This window comes from Heteronotia binoei, chromosome 21, assembly GCF_032191835.1.
Source record: "Heteronotia binoei isolate CCM8104 ecotype False Entrance Well chromosome 21, APGP_CSIRO_Hbin_v1, whole genome shotgun sequence".
Lineage (NCBI taxonomy): Eukaryota > Metazoa > Chordata > Lepidosauria > Squamata > Gekkonidae > Heteronotia > Heteronotia binoei.
The window spans coordinates 97,654,984-97,674,895 of NC_083243.1; the positions used below are offsets into that span (position 1 = coordinate 97,654,984).

Below are 19,912 nucleotides of genomic sequence, written 5' to 3' on the forward strand. Positions count from 1 at the left end.
GGGACCCCTGGCCCACTGGCGATTCCCTCAATGACCTGGTGGAAGTCTGGCAAGATCAGCTATCCAGGGCCATCGACGAAATCGCACCCCGGCGCCCTCTGCGCCCTCGTATGAAGCTGGCTCCATGGTATACCTTGGAGTTACGCCAGCTGAAGCAAGGGCTCAGACGACTAGAGAGGCGGTGGAGGCATACTCGGGACGAAGTGACAAGAACATCCTATAGAACGTTTATGAAGTCATATGAGATGGCAGTCAAGACTGCAAAGAAACAATACTTTGCAGCCAAGATTGCATCTGCAAATTCGCGCCCAGCACAATTATTTAGGGTAATTGGAGATCTCATAACACTGCCACAAGGCAAACCAAACGTTAGAGAATTGGAGATAGGCTGTGAGGCATTTGCGAAATATTTTGCAGATAAAATCTCATCACTCCGCCAAGACCTACCTATCACATTAGATATAGTAAGTCAGACTGAGGCTCCGCGCCTGTCTTCGGATTTACTGCTGGACCACTTCGACCCACTCAGCCTGGAAGAAGTTGATGGAATTCTCTCCGCTGCTCGCCCAACAACATGCGATCTGGACCCTTGCCCCTCCTGGCTGATTAAATCTTGCCAGAGGGAGCTTAGATGTCCTTTACGGGACATCATAAATAGATCCCTCCTAGAGGGGCGTTTTCCAACGCCTCTGAAAGAGGCCTTGGTCCGCCCCCTCTTGAAAAAATCAACAGCAGACCCGGCCGAATTGGCGAACTATCGACCGGTGTCTAATTTACCATTTTTAGGTAAAATCATCGAGAGGGCAGTGGCGTTGCAGCTACAGAGATTTCTAGATGACGCTTCTGTCCTAGACCCGTGCCAGTCTGGCTTCCGACCGGGCCACGGGACGGAGACGGTCTTGGTCGCCTTGGCAGATGACCTCCAACGGCAACTGGATCGAGGCGGTGTAGCAGTGCTGATGTTATTAGATCTGTCGGCTGCATTTGATACGGTCGACCATCGGTTACTGATCCACCGCCTCGCCGACATTGGGGTTAAGGGGTCTGCTTTACAATGGCTCTCCTCTTTCCTCATGGGTCGGGGACAAAGGGTGGCGATCGGGGGTGAACGATCCCAGAGGCGCACACTAGATTGTGGGGTGCCTCAGGGAGCAGTCCTCTCCCCGATGTTATTTAACATCTATATGCGCCCCCTTGCCCAGATTGCCAGGAGGTTTGGGCTGGGTTGCCATCAATATGCAGATGACACCCAGCTCTATCTGCTAATGGACGGCTGGCCTGCCTCCCCCCCGGAAGACCTGGATCGGGTGTTACAGGCTATTGCAACGTGGCTTAGACTGAGTGGGCTGAAGCTGAATCCGGCAAAGACAGAGGTTTTCTGTGTGGGTCGCGGCGCTCCAGGGGGGGAAATATCCCTCCCGACCTTCAATGGTGTGCAGCTAAAGGCGGCGCAGCAGGTGAAGAGTCTGGGTGTCTTACTGGAGCCTTCATTATCAATGGAGGCCCAGATAACAGCCACTGCCAAGTCAGCATTCTTCCATCTGAGGCGGGCAAAGCAGTTGGCCCCTTTCCTGGAGCGTCGGGACCTAGCAACGGTGATCCATGCGACGGTCACCTCACGATTGGACTACTGTAACGCCCTCTACATGGGGCTGCCTCTGTGCCGGACCCGGAAGTTACAGCTAGTGCAGAACGCGGCGGCCAGGCTGTTGCTCGGTCTCCCAAGATGGGAACATGTACGGCCGGGGCTACGCGAACTGCACTGGTTACCGATTGTATACCGGGTCCAGTACAAAGTGCTGGTTATCACCTTTAAAGCCCTATATGGCCGAGGACCAGCCTACCTGAAGGACCGTCTCTCCCCGTATGAACCCCAGAGAGCACTGAGGTCAGTAGGAAAGAACAGACTGACTACCCCTGGGCCAAGACAAATTAAGCTACAGAATACTCGCTCCCGGGCCTTTTCGGCCGCAGCCCCACATCTCTGGAACCAACTTCCAGAGGAGGTGCGGGCCCTGCGGAACCTTGATCAGTTCCGCAGGGCCTGCAAGACCACCCTTTTTAAATTAGCTTTTATGAATAACTGAATTATACCGAAGAAAACCCGCCATCAGTACTAACTAGAAGAGCGTCAAGGATAGTGTCATAATATGTTTTAGTTAATTGTTTTAACAGGTTTTTAAGGTTAATTAATGTTTAATTTAATGGTTCTAATGTAACTGTTTTATTGTTTGGTGCACCATTGGTCATCGTATTGTTAGCCGCCCTGAGCCTGCTTCGGCAGGGGAGGGCGGGGTACAAATAAAATTTATTATTATTATTATTATTATGGAGTAAAAGGACAGGTCCTCTTGTGGATCAAAAACTGGCTGAGTAATAGGAAGCAGAGAGTGAGTATAAATGGGCAGTCTTCGCAGTGGAGGACGGTAAGCAGTGGGGTGCCGCAGGCTCGGTACTGGGTCCCATGCTCTTTAACTTGTTCATAAATGATTTAGAGTTGAGAGTGAGCAGTGAAGTGGCCAAGTTTGCGGATGACACAAAATTGTTCAGGGTGGTGAGAACCAGAGAGGATTGTGAGGAACTCCAAAGGGATCTGTTGAGGCTGGGTGAGTGGGCGTCAACGTGGCAGATGAGGTTCAATGTGGCCAAGTGCAAAGTAATGCACATTGGGGCCAAGAATCCCAGCTACAAATACAAGTTGATGGGGTGTGAACTGGCAGAGACTGACCATGAGAAAGATCTTGGGGTCGTGGTAGATAATTCACTGAAAATGTCAAGACAGTGTGCGTTTGCAATAAAAAAGGCCAACGCCATGCTGGGAATTATTAGGAAGGGAATTGAAAACAAATCAGCCAGTATCATAATGCCCCTGTATAAATCGATGGTGCGGTCTCATTTGGAGTACTGTGTGCAGTTCTGGTCGCCGCACCTCAAAAAGGACATTATAGCATTGGAGAAAGTTCAGAAAAGGGCAACTAGAATGATTAAAGGGCTGGAACACTTTCCCTATGAAGAAAGGTTGAAACGCTTAGGGCTCTTTAGCTTGGAGAAACGTCAATTGCGGGGTGACATGATAGAGGTTTACAAGATAATGCATGGGATGGAGAAAGTAGAGAAAGAAATACTTTTCTCCCTTTCTCACAATACAAGAACTCGTGGGCATTCCATGAAATTGCTGAGCAGAAAGGTTAAAACGGATAAAAGGAAGTACTTCTTCACCCAAAGGGTGATTAACATGTGGAATTCACTGCCACAGGAGGTGGTGGCGGCCACAAGCATAGCCACCTTCAAGAGGAGGCTAGATAAAAATATGGAGCAGAGGTCCATCAGTGGCTATTAGCCACAGTGTGTGTGTGTGTGTGTGTGTGTGTATATTTGGCCGCTGTGTGACACAGAATGTTGGACTGGATGGGCCATTGGCCTGATCTAACATGGCATCTCTTATGTTCTTACTAACACCATGTAAAAATCCTTCATTTGATTGCAACACTTTCCATTATAGTGCTAACAGGGTTCCTGTTTACACAACTCAGGGAAAACAATAGCACTGGGGAAAAGTCAGCAGTCATGGTGCATGTTGGCACTTGGGAAATGTAGCTGCATGGTCCTGAAGGAAAAATGTAGGTTACTAGGCAGAATGCTAAAGGTGGACACCTTAAAGGTAGCATTCTTAGAAATGCTACCGGTTCTGCATGTGGGGCCAGCTAGACAGGCATAGATAAGGGATCTCAATGAGTAGATGAGAAAGTGGTGCAAAATGGAAGGGTTTACATCTGTACAGCACTGGGACAAGCCAAACCTGTACAATAGATGGGCTTCAGTTAAACAAAAGGGAAACCAAAAGGGAACCAGGCTGCTGGAAATTGATATTTAAAAAGTGGTAGAGCAGCTTTTAAACTAATCTCAGGAGAAAGCTGATGGGGCTAGGGAGCCTTGAGTGTGGGACAAGTCAGTACAAAGGGACGATCACGTAAACAGGGTACCATTGACAGGAGTGCGGTAGAACTTGGGAATTTAGGTAGGATGATAAAGGAGGGCCATGTGTGGCAACGAAGTGACCAAGGGAGGTGAGGGTTGCTGGAAACAGAAACATATTATAGATTTCTATATACTAATGCTAGACATCCCTGAGCCAAGATGGGGGAGCTGGAGTGCTTGCTGCTCAATGAAAATTTAGACATAGTTGATATCTTGGAAACATGGTGGAATGGGGGAAATCTATGGGATACAGGCATTCTTGCAAATAAGCTCTACAGGCAGGACAGGGAGAAATGGGTTGGGGGAGGTGCATATAAGAGGGCACTGAAGAGGGCATGTAATAAAATGTTAGAAAACATCAGGAAAATTAACTCCCCACCAGAATCAATATGGGTAGAAATACTGGGCCACTAAGAGTTACTGAAAAGTAGAGGTGTACTATTACCCACCTGATCAAACCCTTGAGGCTGACCTTGAGATGAAGAAGGAAATAAGGGAGGTGATTAAAGCAGATACTGTTATGATACTGGAAGATTTCAACTACCCTCACATTGACTAGGTAAACATTCAGTAGAGTCATGCTGTAGAAATGAGATTCCTAGACGTCATGATTGTGCACTGGAAAAGTTGATCATAGAGTCAACAGACACGTGGTGACTTGGTTCTGAGCAATCTTAAGGCCAGATGAGAAATGTAGAGGTTGTTGTGTCACTTGGGAACAGTGACCACGATGCTATTAAGTTCAGTATTCATGTCAATAGAAAATTACCCTTTAAGTCTAGAACTATAACATTTGATTTTTAAAAAAGGAACCATACAAAAATTAGTGGAATGGTTAAAAGGAAACAGAAAGGGAAACACAAGAGAGTCAAATCCCTAGAGCAGAGGTGTCAAACTCATTTATTATGAGGGCTGGATCTGTCATAAATGTCACTTTGTTGGACTGGGCCATGTGTGTCATAAAATGTAACGATGATTTCAGATGCTGAACAGCAATAGCAGATATAATTGGATTAGGTGTGATACGCAGAGGGATAGCCGGCATGGAGATATCAGCACTGGTAATGAGACAGGAGACCTAGCTCTCAGTACGGTACAGGAGGATTCAGTCCAGAAGTATGTAAGGAATAAATGGAAATAAGTCTGAAGAAGTGAGGAATGACTCACGAAAGAACCACAATTTTTGTTAGTCTTTAAGGTGCTACTAGATTCTTGCTCTTTTCTACTACTATCAGAAACCACAACATTTGTGACTCTTTTTCTTTCAGGACACTCCCTACCCCAGATATACCCGGCACTGAGTGTGTTGGCCTGGCATGGGAGGCTGAGGAGAGTTTGGCTATCTGGGTAGTGTACTGGGCACCTAACACACCCCCAGAGAGCCTGCCTGCCCTGCTGGATGCAGTATCAGCCTGGACATTGGACTTTCCTAGGCCCAGGACCTAGTGTCATCCATGGAGACACTAGGACTCATCCAGATTGTTTCGGCCCCCACACACCAGACTGGTCGCACACTGGATTTGGTCTTTGGGGTCGGGATAACATTGGATCTGATAGCTATTGATACAGTTCCATGGTCAGATCATTGTGCCCTGAAAGTCCAAATGGACCTGCAGCCCTCCTCCTGTTTATGCGTTGAGCGGATTTATGCTCGCCTGTGGAGCACTGAGAGGCTTCGGGAAGCTCTGCAGGATCCAATGCCCCCTGGTGGGTTGTTAAATTAGCAAGTGGAGGACTGGCATTTCTGGCTCTCTACAGCCATCAATGCATCGCTCCCCGGTGCCCTCTTCACTGCCATGCCAAAGTGGCCCCATGGTATACCCTGGAGCTGCAGAGGATAAAGCGGCAACATAGAGCGAATGTGGCAGCGTTCCTATGATGAGGAGTCAAAAACTTCTTATAGAATGCTTATGAAGATCTATGAGAAGGCAGTGAAGTCTGCAAAGAAGGAATTCTATGCTGCCTCCATTGCGTCTGCGAAGTCATGCCCAGCCCAATTATTTAGGACAATTCGATTGCTAACAATAGTGCCAACAGGCAACCAAAAGATTAGGGAATTGGACATTGGCTGTGAGGCCTTTGTGACTTATTTTGCAGATAAAGCCCTGACTCTCCACCGGGATCTCCCAGCCACAGTTGATACATGACAAGAACTGGAAGCTCGTTGTCCATCTTCTGGCCCTTTTTTGGACCACTTCAGTTGACTTTCTCTGGAAGATGTGCCAGGATCTTGGCTTCAGTGAAGTCTTCCACATCCTCTGGACCTGTGCCCATCTTGGCTTGTTAAAGCAGGTAGTACCAATGTCTGGAGCCCTCTGGATGACATTGTTAATCTGTCCCTGTCATCAAGGATGTTCCCAGTTAGGCTCAAAGAGGCAGTGGTACATCCGCTTTTAAAGAAGCCATCTTGGACCCTATGGTCCTGGCTAATTACTGCCCAGTTTCAAATCTTCCGTTTCTGGGTAAGGTAATTGAGAAAGCAGTGGCGGAGCAGTTCCAAGCTTTCCTGGAGGATACTTCCATCCTCGACCCTTTCCAGTCTGGTTTTCGCCCTTGTTATGAGGTGGAGACTGCTTTGGTTGCCCTCACAGAAGGCATCTGGATCAAGGTGAGTCAGCACTGCTGTTACTGTTAAATCTTTCAGCAGCGTTTGACATGGTCGATTATGATCTAATGACCCACCGCCTTGCCGACATTGGAGTTTAGGGGGTTGCCTTACAGTGGTTTTCCTCCTTTCTCCATGGTTGGGGACAAAGAGTGGCTCTTGGCAAGCAGGTCTCCATGCACCACCCACTTGAATGTGGTGTGCCGCAGGGAGCTATTCTCTCACCAATGATGTTCAACATCTATATGTGCCCCCTTGCCCAGATTGCTCACGGTTTTGGACTGGGTTGTCACCAATATGCAGATGACACAGCTCTATCTTTTGATGGATGTCCAATCAGATTCCACCCCAAATCATCTGACTAGGGCTTTAGCTGTGGCTGGATGGTTGCGACAAAGCTGGCTGAAGCTCAATCCAGCTAAGACGGAGGTCCTGTACCTGAACCGAGGGGGATTGGAGCCAGGGCCCTGACTCCCAACCCTGGACAGTGCTTTTCTTGTACCGGCTCAGAAGGTGAAGAGTCTGGGAGTGATACTGGATGCCTCACCATGGAGGTCCAGGTCCAAGCAGTTGCTCGATCTGCCTTCTATCATCTTCGGCAGGTCAGACAGCTGGCGCCCTATCTATCCCCCCAGGATTTAGCTACAATGATCCATGCAATGGTCACTTCTAGAACTCGCTCTACATAGGCTTGCCCTTGGGGCTGATCCGGCAACTCCAGCTAGTGCAAAACACGGCAGAACAGCTGTTAACTGCATTGCTGTTATGGGCAAGCCTTCGGCCGGTTCTGCACCAATTGCACTGGCTACTGAGTACCAGATCCACTTCAAGATTCTGGTACTAGCATTTAAAGCCTTACATGGTCTGGGTCTGACATTCTTGAGGGACCGCCTCTCCCCATATATGCCCCGGAGGGTGTTGCGGTCTGCTACGCAGCACCTCCTGATCACCCCTGGCCTGAAGGACGTCTGTCTCGCCTCAACCAGGGCCAGGGCTTTTTCGGCTCTGGCCCCTGCCTGGTGGAATCAGCTCCCTATGGAGATCTGGACCCTACCTGAGCTACTGCCATTTTGTAGGGCCTGTAAGATGGGGCTGTTCCACGGGGCTTTTGGTTGAGGCAGTGGGCATCCTATTCCACCAACTATTCCATCAATCGGCCTCCCTTGTTGTGACATCAGGCTTTATAGCAGAGGTAGCCCACAGTAGCTCTCCAGATGTTTTTTGCCTGCAACTCCCATCAGCCTCAGCCATTGGCCATGCTGGCTGGGGCTGATGGGAGTTGTAGGCAAAAAACATCTGGAGAGCTACCATTGGCCACCCCTGCTTTATAGCCTTGTTGAGGTGCTGAATCTGATTTTAACACCATCACTTCTTCTTGGGCCAAAAACTGTACTCTGTGAAATGTGTTCTTTCCACCAGTGATGCACCTTCTTTAGTTTTATCGTTCTGCTGTTTGGTTTTATTGTATTGTGTTAAATTTGATTTGTTGGTTGATTTGAAAAAAAGAAACTGTTTCAGTGGGACTTAAACAGCACTATTATCCGTGCCCATCGCATGTGCTCTCCTGCCTTCTTTGGTTTTACATATTCCGAGTCCTATTGTCCCTATATAGATTTTCTGACCATACCAGCCTACAGAAGTGCCTTCTTTTTAGCCAGGTTTAATGTGCTCCCTACTCCCGTTCTTAGTGGGTGCTACATGAGAAAGCCCTATTCTGAGAGATTATGTGGTTGTGGATCCAGCTCTGTTGAAACTGTAGAACATGTGTTTTTTGTTTGACAAAGGTATAACTGCTTAAAAAAACAGTTTGTCGACCCATTGATTTCTGATATTGATCTGCCTGTGGCAAATAAGCTCCGTTTGCTTGGTGGCTTTGATCTAACCATCACAGTTTCAGTTGTAAAATTTCTTCTGGGAGTGTTTAGATTTACGAGACAAGAGGAGGATTTCAAGAAAATGGGAAATGATGTTTTATGTTGTGCATTTTGCTGATTCTAAACGTTTATTTTGTAAATTCTGTAAAATGTATATTACTGATGAATTTTTTATTTCATTGCCATTTGCTTATGACCACATGGTCTGTGTGCAATAAATATGTATGTATGGTTTTTATTGTTTAACCTATGCTGTGATCTGCCCTGAGCCCGTTATGGGAAAGGGTGGAATATAAGTTCACTAAATAAATAAATAGATTTAAAAATGGGAGGGGGGGATTTTAACCTTCCAGGACATTCAATTGCTGACATAAGAGTAGTAGTTCTCTTACAACAAAGGAATTTCAAGGAGAGATTAGAGAAACTGCTGAATTGCAATTGATAATGAAGCTGAAGGCAATGCATCCTCATGGACTGAACTGAAACCTAGGTTTCTTCTTGCATTACCAATGTCTGCTATTGTCATTTGGCATATGAAATCACTTCACTCTCAAAGGACAGATGAACTCACATTCTAATCTAGTTGTATCTGAAGAAGTTATCAGTGACTGCTGAAAGCTCATGCCCTGCCACAAATATTGTTAGTCATTAAGATGCTGCTGGACTCTTGCTACCTTCCACTAATAAAGAACGCAAGCTGTGGTGTTAGGTTTCTTCCCATCTATCTGTAAGAAACGGAAAAGGGACTCTGTCTCTCTGGCTTGTTCTCTCTGGCTCTTTACCTCTCTCCTGTGTCCGAAGAAGTGTGCAGGCACACAAAAGCTTATACCTGGAATAAAATGTTGTTGGTTTTAAACAGGGCAGGGACTCCCCATGCACCCCCACTTGCTCTCTCTGGCTCTTTCCCTTCATCTCCCCCTTTCTCTCTCTCTCTGAAGAAAAAGTGTGCTTGCATACAAAACTTATACCAGGAACAAACATTGTTGGTCTTAAACAGGGGACTCCATTTCCCCCTCCTCCCTCTCTCTCTCTGAAGAAGTGTGCTTGCACACAAAAGCATATACCTGAATAAAATGTACTTGGCCTGCTGTCACAGGATGCCATTTTTCTCTCTCTTTCACTGGCTCTTTCCCTCCCCCTCCCTCCCCAGAGAATGATAGGTTTGCCAGTGCCCAGGTCTGGGTGGGAGAATCCCTCGGTTTTTCAGGCTCCTCCCTGCCACCAGCCACCTGGCTAGTGGAGGGAAACCCCACCCCAACAGCCACCATGTGCTTTCAAGCCTCAGCAGGTTTAAAAAGGCTTGCAACTCTTTGTGTTTCTGAATGTGTGTGTGCCTTTAAATCTTGGCAGGAAAGCTGCAGGGGGGGGGTGAGAAGACAGAGCCACATTGCTCTCAGTCCCTCCGTTTGGAGGAAAAAGGCTGTTCTTTCATTTTCTATTAGTCTGAATAAGTTGGTTGAAATACATCAGATGGTTATATTCAGCAATGTGAGTAAATTGCCCCAGTGATCACTAAAGTGTGTGCTTGCTACCTGTGGTTATTTTGGCTGCTCTGTGAGATTGTGTATGTTCACTTTCATTTAGTGGAAGTTTAGCTGCTGGGAGCCGAGGAAATGAAGACTGTATTCAGGGGAACTGCACTGCTGTATTTTTATTTATTTATTTTAGGGACTGGGAAGGTCTCCTGGCTCTATTCCCTAAGTCTTCCAGCTCCATCCCCAAAGTCCCCAGATATTTTCTGAGTTGGACCTGGCAACTCTAGAGGAGAAGGAGGAGCCCTCAGCCAAGTCTTTCTTTCTCTCCTCTGCAAAGGAGGAAATAGAGATTGCGCAAAAGGAGCTGTGATGCAAGAAACAGGAAGTAGGAAGCAGCAGACAGTTGCTCTGCAAACCAGATTAGGGCCCTGCAGGGAATGGATACAGCCCACGGGCTGTATGTTTGGCACCCCTAGCCTAGAGGATGCTTGGAAGCAATTTAAAACTACACTAATTGAAGCCCAGATAAAATGAATTTCCCAAGTTAAAGAAGCTATACAAAGTAAAAAGGCTTTTTTTGAAAAGTGGAAGGTGTGCCTCAATGAATTTAACAGACGAGACCACAGGCTCTGGCAAAAGAAATGTAAGTCAATAGTAAGGCATGCAGAAAGAGTATTTCAGAAGCATCTTGCTAAAAGCATTAAGACAAACAAAACATATTCTTTAAATATATCTGGAGTCAGGAAACCAGTCAAGGAAGCTGTTGGGCCTTTGGATGACTAAGGAATAAAGGGATTACTAAAGGAAGATGGAAAGATGGCAAAGAAGCTCAATGAATATTTTGCTTCTGTGTTCACTGTGGGAAAGTGCATGTTATGTACCCATGCCACACCCATTATTTCAGGAAGTATGTTGGAAGAACTGAGCCAAATTGAGGTGATGAGAGATAAAGTTCTAGACTTATTGGGGAAATTAAAAACCTGTATGTCTCCAGATCCTGATGGCATACACCGGAGAGTTCTTACAGAACTTATACATGATGTAGAAGAAGAGTTGGTTTGTATACCCTGCTTTTCTTTGCCCTACAGTGTCTCAAAGCAGTTTACAACCACCTTCCCCTCTTCTCCCCACAACAGTCACCTTCTAAGGTAGGTGGGGCTCAAAAACTTCTGAGAGAACTATAACTGGCACAGAATCACACAGCAGGCTTCATGTAGAGGAGCGTAGAATCAAACCTGGTTCTCCAGATTAAAGTCTGCCACTCTTAATCACTATTCACCATGCTGGCTACTAGACCATGTTGATTGTGAATCACAGAGACATTCATCCATGGTCAGTTTTCTCTGAGAAAGTGAACAAGCAGGTAGACAATGTTGACCTCATAAACATTATATACTTGGACTTTCAAAAGGTTTTTGAAAAGTTACCTCACCAGAGACTCCTGAGTAAACTTAGCAGTCATGGGATAAGAGGATGGGATTCTTTATGGATTAAAATTGATTAAATGACAGGAAGCAAAGAGTAGGAATAAATTGACAGTTCTCCCAATGGAGGGAAGTAAGTAGTGGGGTCCCACAAGGATCAGTATTGGGGCCAGTACCATTGTTCCTTCTAAGCTGAGTTAGGGTGAGCTAGCTCGCAGTTTTTTAGCCTCTGGCTCACACATTTTTGTGTGAAAATGATCAGGAAAAATGATCCCAGAGCAAACTAATAAGAACATAAGAGAAGCCATATTGGATCAGGCCAATGGCCCATCCAGTCCAACACGGTGTCACACAATGGCCAAAAAAAAAAATTTATACACACACACACACTGTGGCTAATAGCCACTGATGGACCTCTGCTCCATATTTTTATCCAATCCCCTCTTGAAGCTGGCTATGCTTGTAGCCGCCACCACCTCCTGCAGTAGCTCACTACTTTAATGCCAGTAGCTCACAAAGTAGAATTTTTGCTCACAAAAAAATTTGCTCGCTCCACAGCTTAGAGGGAATATTGGCCAGTACTATTTGATTTGTTCATAAATGATCTGGAACTAGGGTAGCAGCTAAGTCTGCAGATGCAAACAATTATGCTGGATGGTGAAACCAAGGATGACACTGAAGAGTTCTAGGAAGATCTGCACAGATTGGTTGAGTGGGCAACAATCATGTGGCAAACGAAATTCAGTGTTGGTAAGTGTAAGGAAAGGTGATGCACATTTGGACAAAAAATCCCAACTGCAAGTATCATATGCTAATAAAGTCTGAATTTGCTGAGACTGAGTGGGGAAAAGCTCTTGGGGTCCTAGCAGATAACTTTAATAGAGGCTTAACAGGAAGTTATTTACCAGGCAGTGTATTTACCTCCATGCTATGAAATGTTTCAGCAGCCCATTTCTACCCATTAAATCTCTGTTAAATGAACAGAATATTTTTCTTCAGGCCTGCTGGCAACCCTAGTTATAGCCTTCCCAACCCTCCCGCTCTGGCAGGGGATGCCAGGTTTTCCACCCTCTTCCCCCGCTCCCCCCAAAAACAGAAGCGGGGGGGAGGGGGAGAAACGGCGGGCACCCCATCCCAGAGCGGGCGACGCTGCCGCGCTGCTGCCGCCCCCTCCCTCCCCGCAGCTGCTCCTCCGAGATGGGCCCAGGCTGAGCCCATCTCGGAGGAGCAGCCAAAGCAGAGAAGGGGAGGGTGGAGGCGGGCCAGGAGCATGGCGAGCCGCGAATCCGGGCCCCTCTGGGACCCGGACTCGCGGCTTGCCACGCTCCTGGCCCGCCTCCACCCCCCCCATTCCAACCCAGAGGCTGAGCGGAGCGCGCGACACTGCTGCGCCGCCCCCCCCGGCAGCTGCTCCTCCGAGATGGGCCCAGGCTGAGCCCATCTCGGAGGAGCAGCCAAAGCAGAGAAGGGGAGGGTGGAGGCAGGCCAGGAGCATGGCGAGCCGCGAATCCGGGCCCCTCTAGGACCCGGACTCGCGGCTCGCCACGCTCCTGGCCCGCCTCCACCCCCCCATTCCAATGCAGAGGCGGAGCGCGGGACGCCGTCGCAACGCCCCCCCCGGCAGCTGCTCCTCCAAGATGGGCCCAGCCTGAGCCCATCTCGGAGGAGCAGCCACGGCAGCGCAGCGACGCTCCCCGGCGCCGTTTCCCCCCCTCCCCCTAGCTCCACCCCAGTGTCTCCTGGCTCCACCCCCAAAGTCCCCAGATATTTTAAAAATGGGACTTGGCAACCCTACCTAGTTATGCTGGGATTTACACCTCCCCGCCCCCCCATTTTCTCAACCTTACATGGCTCCAGGGAGTCACTATTCATCCTGTGGAGAAACACTATTTTGGCTGGTCTTTCACTGGGAGTTGCAAACTGGCGGCAGGCTTTGGCCTAGGGTTGCCAAGTCCAATTAAAGAAAAATCTGGGGACTTTGGGGGTGGAGCCAGGAGACATTGGGGGTGGAGCCAGGAACAAGGATGTGACAAGCATAATTGAACTCCAAGGGAGTTCTGGCCATCACATTTAAAGGGACAGCACACCTTTTAAAATGCCTTTCTTCCATAGGAAATAATTAAGGATAGGGGCACCATCTTTTGGGGCTCATAGAATTGGGCCCTCTGGTCCAATCATTTTGAAACTTGGGGGGTATTTTGGGGAGAGGCACTAGATGCTATACTAAAATTTTGGTGCCTCTACATCAAAAAACAGCCCCCCCAGAGCCCCCAATACCCATGGATCAATTTCCTATTATTCCCTATGGGAATCGTTCTCCATAGGGAATAATAGAGTGCCCAGTAGACATTTCCTTCCCCCCCACACACTTTCTAAAGGGGGGAGGGCCTCCAAACCAGGGAATCCCCTGTCCCCTCTCTCTCTCTCTCACAAACACAAATACTTACTAGATCTTCTTCCTGCACAACTCTACTTGCTGTGAAAACGAAAGCAAAAAAAAGGGAGGGGCCGTTCTCCATGGAAACTATTACTGACCCTTTCCAATGAAGCCCTTCCTGTTTCCTGCGCAGCCTTAAAGGCACACATTTTACAAACGGATCAGGAGCTCTCCAACTACATGATGCCTGCACGCATGTTCTTCTCCCCTCCCCCGCTTCCGGATTTTTGGAGAGCGGGGGAGGAGGCTGCAAATTGAGGGTCCCCTGAATTACAAAATTGTCCAAGAAATTGAGGAGATGGAGATTGAATGAAGATTTGCTACAGAATAAAGAAACAGTGACATTTCTAGAAAAAGAAACTAAGGCTTTTTTCCAAGTGAATGATAAAGAAGATATAGATTTTCAGATGGTCTGGGATGCTTATAAAGCAGTAATGAGAGGGGTGTTGATCACTTTAAACAAAAAAACAAACAATTATTGGACATTCAAAATGAAATAAAGAAAAAAGAAGGGGAGCTGAGAAAAAGACCAGGGAAAAAGAAAATTCTAAGGGAAATTTCAATATTACAAACTCAATTGAGACATTTGTTAACTAAAGAAGTGGAATGGAATCTGAAAAGACTTCAGCAGAAATCGTTTGAAGAGGCAAACAAGATGGGAAAGTATTTGGCTTGGCAACTGAAGAAAAAGAGAGAAAATAAAATAATTAGCAGAATTGTGATAGATGGAAGAGAAGTGGTTACTCAAGAGAGGGAATAAAAAGAGAATTTTTAAGTACTTTGCCAAACTGTTTAAAGGTGTTGAAGTAAAGAAAGAGAAGGTAGATGAATATTTACAAAAATTAAAAATTGAGCCCCTAACGGAAAATATGTGAAAAGTTTTGAATTACCCAATTGAAAAAATAGAAATTGAAGCAGCAATCAACGCAATGAAAAATGGAAAGCTCCTGGGCCAGATGGATATACAGCTAAATATTTCAAAACTTTTAAGGACGAATTAATACCAAAATTGCAGAAGTTGATGAATAAAAGGGAATGTACCAAATAAAAGGAAAGAAGCTGTTATTTCTTTGATTCCTTAAGAGGATAGACATGCCACGAATGTGAAAAATTACAGACCAATTTTGCTATTAAATAATGACTATAAAATATTTACAAGAATCCTGGCAGAACGACTTAAACAACATCTGATAAATTTTATCAAGGAAGATCAAGCTGGTTTTCTTCCCAAAAGACAAATAAGAGACAATATTAGGACTGTTGTAAATATTGTAGAATATTATGAAAGACATCCAGAAAAAGAAGTAGCATTATTCTTTGTGGATGCAGAGAAAGCATTTGACAACTTAAACTGGGACTTTATGTTTGCAGTAATGGACAAGATGGAGCTAGGACAAAGCTTTATAAGAATGATAAAAGCAATATATTCTGAACAAAGGGCAAGGTTGTGTGTTAATGCAGATCTTACAGATGAAATGAAAATTAACAAAGGTACTAGACAAGGTTGCCCGCTTTCACCATTGTTGTTTATAATGACTCTTGAAATTTTATTGATGCAGATTCAAGAAGAAAAAGACGTAGAAGGATTACAAATAAAAGGATGTACTTACAAATATAGAGCATTTGCTGATGATATAATGTTCATAAATGAAAACCCCATACAAGTTACACCTTTGTTGTTAACGAAAATACAAGAGTTTGGGGAGTTGGCTGGACTTTATATAAATAAAGAAAAATCTAAAATTCTGTGCAAGAATATGCAGATGAATAGACAACAAGAATTACAAAGACTAACGGGCTGTGAAGTCACCTTCAAGGTAAAGTACCTAGGGGTGGAGATAACAATGAAAAATATTGATTTGTTTAAGAATAATTATGAGAAGTTATGGCGTAAAATGGAGGAAGATATGCTAAAATGGAACAAGCTCAATTTGTCATCGCTGGGTAGAATAGCTGCAATAAAAATGAATATTCTACCAAGGATAATGTATTTTTTTCAAACTATTCCTATTGTGAAAGACGCTAAACAGTTTGATAAATGGCGAAGGAAAATCTCAGAATTTGTGTGGGCTGGGAAGAAACCAAGGATTAAAATGAAAATTTTGACAGATGCAAAAGAGAGAGGTGGATTCCAATTACCAGATCTAAAATTGTATCATGAAGCAGTTTGTTTAGTATGGATGAAAGAATGGATAACGTTGCTAAATAAAAAACTTTTAGTGTTGGAAGGCCACGGAAATAAATTTGGCTGGCATGCATACTTGTATTATGGAAAAAAGAGGATGGATGGTCTTTTCTCTCACCATTATATAAGAAGTAATCTATTAAATACATGGATAAAGTATAAGAAATATGGTGATGAGAGGAGACCTTTATGGATAGTGCCAGCCGAAGTGATAAAGATAACGGCGAAAACAGCCGAAGAAAAATGGCTATCATATAATCAGCTCTTAAAAATACAAAGTGGAAAAATAGAACTGAAAACTGCTGAAGAATTGAGTTACAAATATGATTGGTTTCAAATGCAACAAATAAAAAGTTTGGTGGAGAAAGATATTAAAACCAAAGGAATAAGGAAAGAACAAACAAAATGGAAAGAGTTCTGCTCGGAGATAATGAGAAATTAATTTCAAAAGTATACAAATTACGTTTACAATGGTCTATAGAAGATGAAGTAGTGAAATCTCAAATGATAAAATGGGCAATTAATGTAAATAAAGAAATAAAGATGGAATCTTGGGAATATTTGTGGAAGAGCTCTATGAAACTCGCAACATGTCGAAGTATTAAAGAAAATTGTTTTAAGATGATGTATAGATGGTACATGACTCCAAAAAAATTAGCAAAGATGAACAATAAGATGCCAGACAGGTGTTGGAAATGTAAAAAGCATGAAGGTTCTTTCTACCATATGTGGTGGACTTGTGAAAGAGCTAAAATGTTTTGGCAAATGATTCAGCAAGAGATTTCTAAGATTTTGGGATATGAATTTAACAAAGTTGCAGAGACTTTTCTGCTGGGATTACAAATGGAAAAATTTCCAAAAGAAGAAAGAACTTTAATCTGGTACTTGCTCTCAGCTGCTAGGACACTGTATGCGCAGCTGTGGAAGCAAGAAAAAATACCAGAGAAATGGGACTGGATTATAAAAGTTATGTCATGGAGTGAAATGGACAAATTAACAAGAAAATTAAGAGACTATGATTTGGAGCTTTTTAAGTTGGAGTGGAAGAAGTTCAGAAGATACGTAGAAAAAGAGTGGAAAATAAAAGGACATTGGACAATTTTTGATAATGATTAAGTTTTTCATTTTTTTTCTTTCTTTAAAACAAAAGTATAATTTTTGGTTTTTTAATAGTTAAAGGTACCTTTAATATTTGGGTTTTTTTAAGTAAATAACACTGGTGGGGGTCAAGTAATGGGGGAGGGGAGGGGGAAAAGTAAGATATGGGGTAGAAGAATTTCTCTTTTTTAAGTCTTTATAAGATGTAGATATAGTTTTGCTACCATATGTTACTAATAAAAAATTGTTTATTATCAAATCGAGGGTCCCCCGCCAGGGCGGGGGGGGGGGGTTGGGAAGCCTACTTTGGCCTAGTCTCCTCCTCCTTCCCCTCCCCTCCGGTCTAGAACCAGCAATTCTGGGTGCGCTCCTAGAGAGACAGGAAGTCTTGGAGGCCTGTCTCCCAGAACGTTGCAAGAGAGGTAAACCAGTTCCTGTGCAGGCAGCACCTGTAATATTAGAAACCAGCTACTAAAAATAAAAACCACCCTTTATGTTCAATGGGAATGTTAGGTTTGTATATACAGGACCTCTTTTATTCTGTGGGATTTGCTCAGTAATGAAGGATGGCCCTTTAAAACAAATAACCTTTAAAATAATCCAGTGTTAAGTATAATAAAGACCTTATGTTCTATCAACTAGTGAGAAAGCTGAGGTTAATATTTCATATCTGAAGACAATGTGGATTCTCCTACACTTATCAAATCTCCTCCTTTTCCCTCTTTGTCCATATAAGATGTCATTACTTTGTGTCCTTGGATCTCTCAGACATTTAGGAAAGTCTTGGCACTACATAGGGTGAAACCAACCCTCCTTGGTTTACATCTGGAAACATATCCCATTTTAAAGCTTCTTGCACCTGGCTTTGCTTATTAAGCAGTCAAAAGGAATAGTACCTGTGCAACCTTCTAGCCCAGGTGCTCTGCCCCAAGTTCAGTCAAGACAAAGTGAATTGCAGTAACATTGCTTCAGGATGACACAGGCCCCAATGACCACAAATCATAGAGACAAACTTATTTAGGTTACAGTTGCAGCGGAAACATTTAGATGTATCCAGACCTAAAATAACCTGGTAAAGTGAACACTAAGCTGCCATTGGTCTACTGTAGTCAATATAATCTATTCTGGCCTTTTTGGATGGGTGCAATCCTAACAACAACAACAGGCAATAATTAAAGAAATATTAGTGTTCTTACCCGTGATGCCAAACTGTCCTTACAGTGCAGGCTGATTCCACACTCATCAGTGATTTCAGAGAGATCTTCATCCTCAAACTCTTCAAGGCTGATGTCATGGGTGAGCCTAGTTAAGGCAAAGACCCTGTGGTTACTGGAGACTAACCAACAAGAAAAGGGCACATTCATGGGATAATATACTATAAACACAGGGCCTGGAAGTATAAGAGGGAACAGTAAGTGTCATGCACAGCTGCATTAAAGATTATAGTAAAAAGAGGAGCCTCAAGCAAACTTATTTCCAATTCTGAGACAATTATCTGAGTCTTTCCAGATCCTCCTCTTCGCATTGTGATCCTTTATAACTTACTGAGTTTGGCACATAGTGTCAGGTTCCATATCTTAAAATAGGAGAACAAACATGACCTGAGAGTCATTTTGCAAATTCATGCTTCCAGCTAATGGATTAAGAGATAGGTTGCACATCATCCTCTAAAAAGAAGCATTTGCCAAGGTAAATAGAGGCTCAATGCAAAATAGAGGCTTCTCTGCTGGAAAGACACTACATGTTCCTTCTCCATAAAAAGTAACAATCAGTACAAGAAGACAAACTCCCTCTTCTTTGAGATCTATTCAAATAAGAAACTAAAGATCCACTCAAGGCTAGAAAAGTTCCCTTAGAATCTTTCACACAGGTGGGAGCAGATATCTAACTGCTCACATATGCAATACAAGGCAGGGAAGCAGCAACCAAAAACTCCGCTGGGCTAAGACAAGCCCTAATCTATAGCTGAAACTCAGGCAGAGAGAGAGAGAGCAGCTAAAGAAAGGGATAATTTAGAGAACATACCGGAAATAAACATGGAGATGTAGTTTCCTTTAACTATATTTGTCCCTCCTTTTTCGATCAGGGAGGGCTCTGCCCTTCCACCCATCTATCTAAGGCCATCACAGTATAAAAGCAGCATGAATTTTAGCTCACAATTTTATTTTCACATGATAGGCAGTCAGTCCTCTGTATTGTGGTATTCAGTTTTTCTAACATCTTGGGCAACAACAAGATTCTCTGGAGGCCATTTTGAGAGGGGTGGAAGATTAAAGGGCCCAACTTCTGTTTCTAAAGTGGCTCATCTTGGGTTGCCAGCCCCCAAGTGGGAGTGAGGGATCCCCTGATTTGTGGGCTGCTGCCTGCCACTGGCCAGCTGGCCAGCAGGGAGAAACCCAAACCACCACCCAGATTAACGTCTCCAGCATGATGGCATCACACAGAAGTGAAATCATGATGTCGGGGCATCGCACAGCAGTGCTCTGGTATTTTGAGCAAAACTCTAAGGTAACCAAAGAGTTTTGCACAAAATACGGGGGTGTCACCACATGCCAACCCTGGCATGATGATGTCACATCCACATGATGTCATTGCACTGGATACGTAACATGTGGTACCCCTCATCCTCCCACCCACACCCCCCGGGCCAACAAGTAGGTAGGACCTGGGAGTCAGGACATCTCCGGGCTAGAACCAAAACTGCATAGATCATTTTACTGCTGTCCCATAGGATGAGCCAACAGGGCCATGGGTCAGAGCATGCCCAAGGAAATAAAGATTCTAACCACCAGCCTGGCCACTGGCTGCTTTTTTGTTGTTGTTGTTGAACACAAAT

At 44.7% G+C, this 19,912-nt stretch overlaps 1 protein-coding gene across 2 annotated transcripts in view; it reads right to left on the reverse strand.

Moving 5' to 3' along the window:
- Nucleotides 1–19,912, reverse strand: part of MAPK8IP1 (mitogen-activated protein kinase 8 interacting protein 1) — a 131,504-nt gene that overhangs the window by 85,675 nt on the left and 25,917 nt on the right. For both annotated transcript variants that reach the window (XM_060261069.1, XM_060261070.1), the window contains exon 2: nucleotides 18,273–18,378. In XM_060261069.1, coding sequence (XP_060117052.1) covers nucleotides 18,273–18,378 — 106 coding nt within the window. The remainder of the gene's footprint in view (nucleotides 1–18,272; nucleotides 18,379–19,912) is intronic.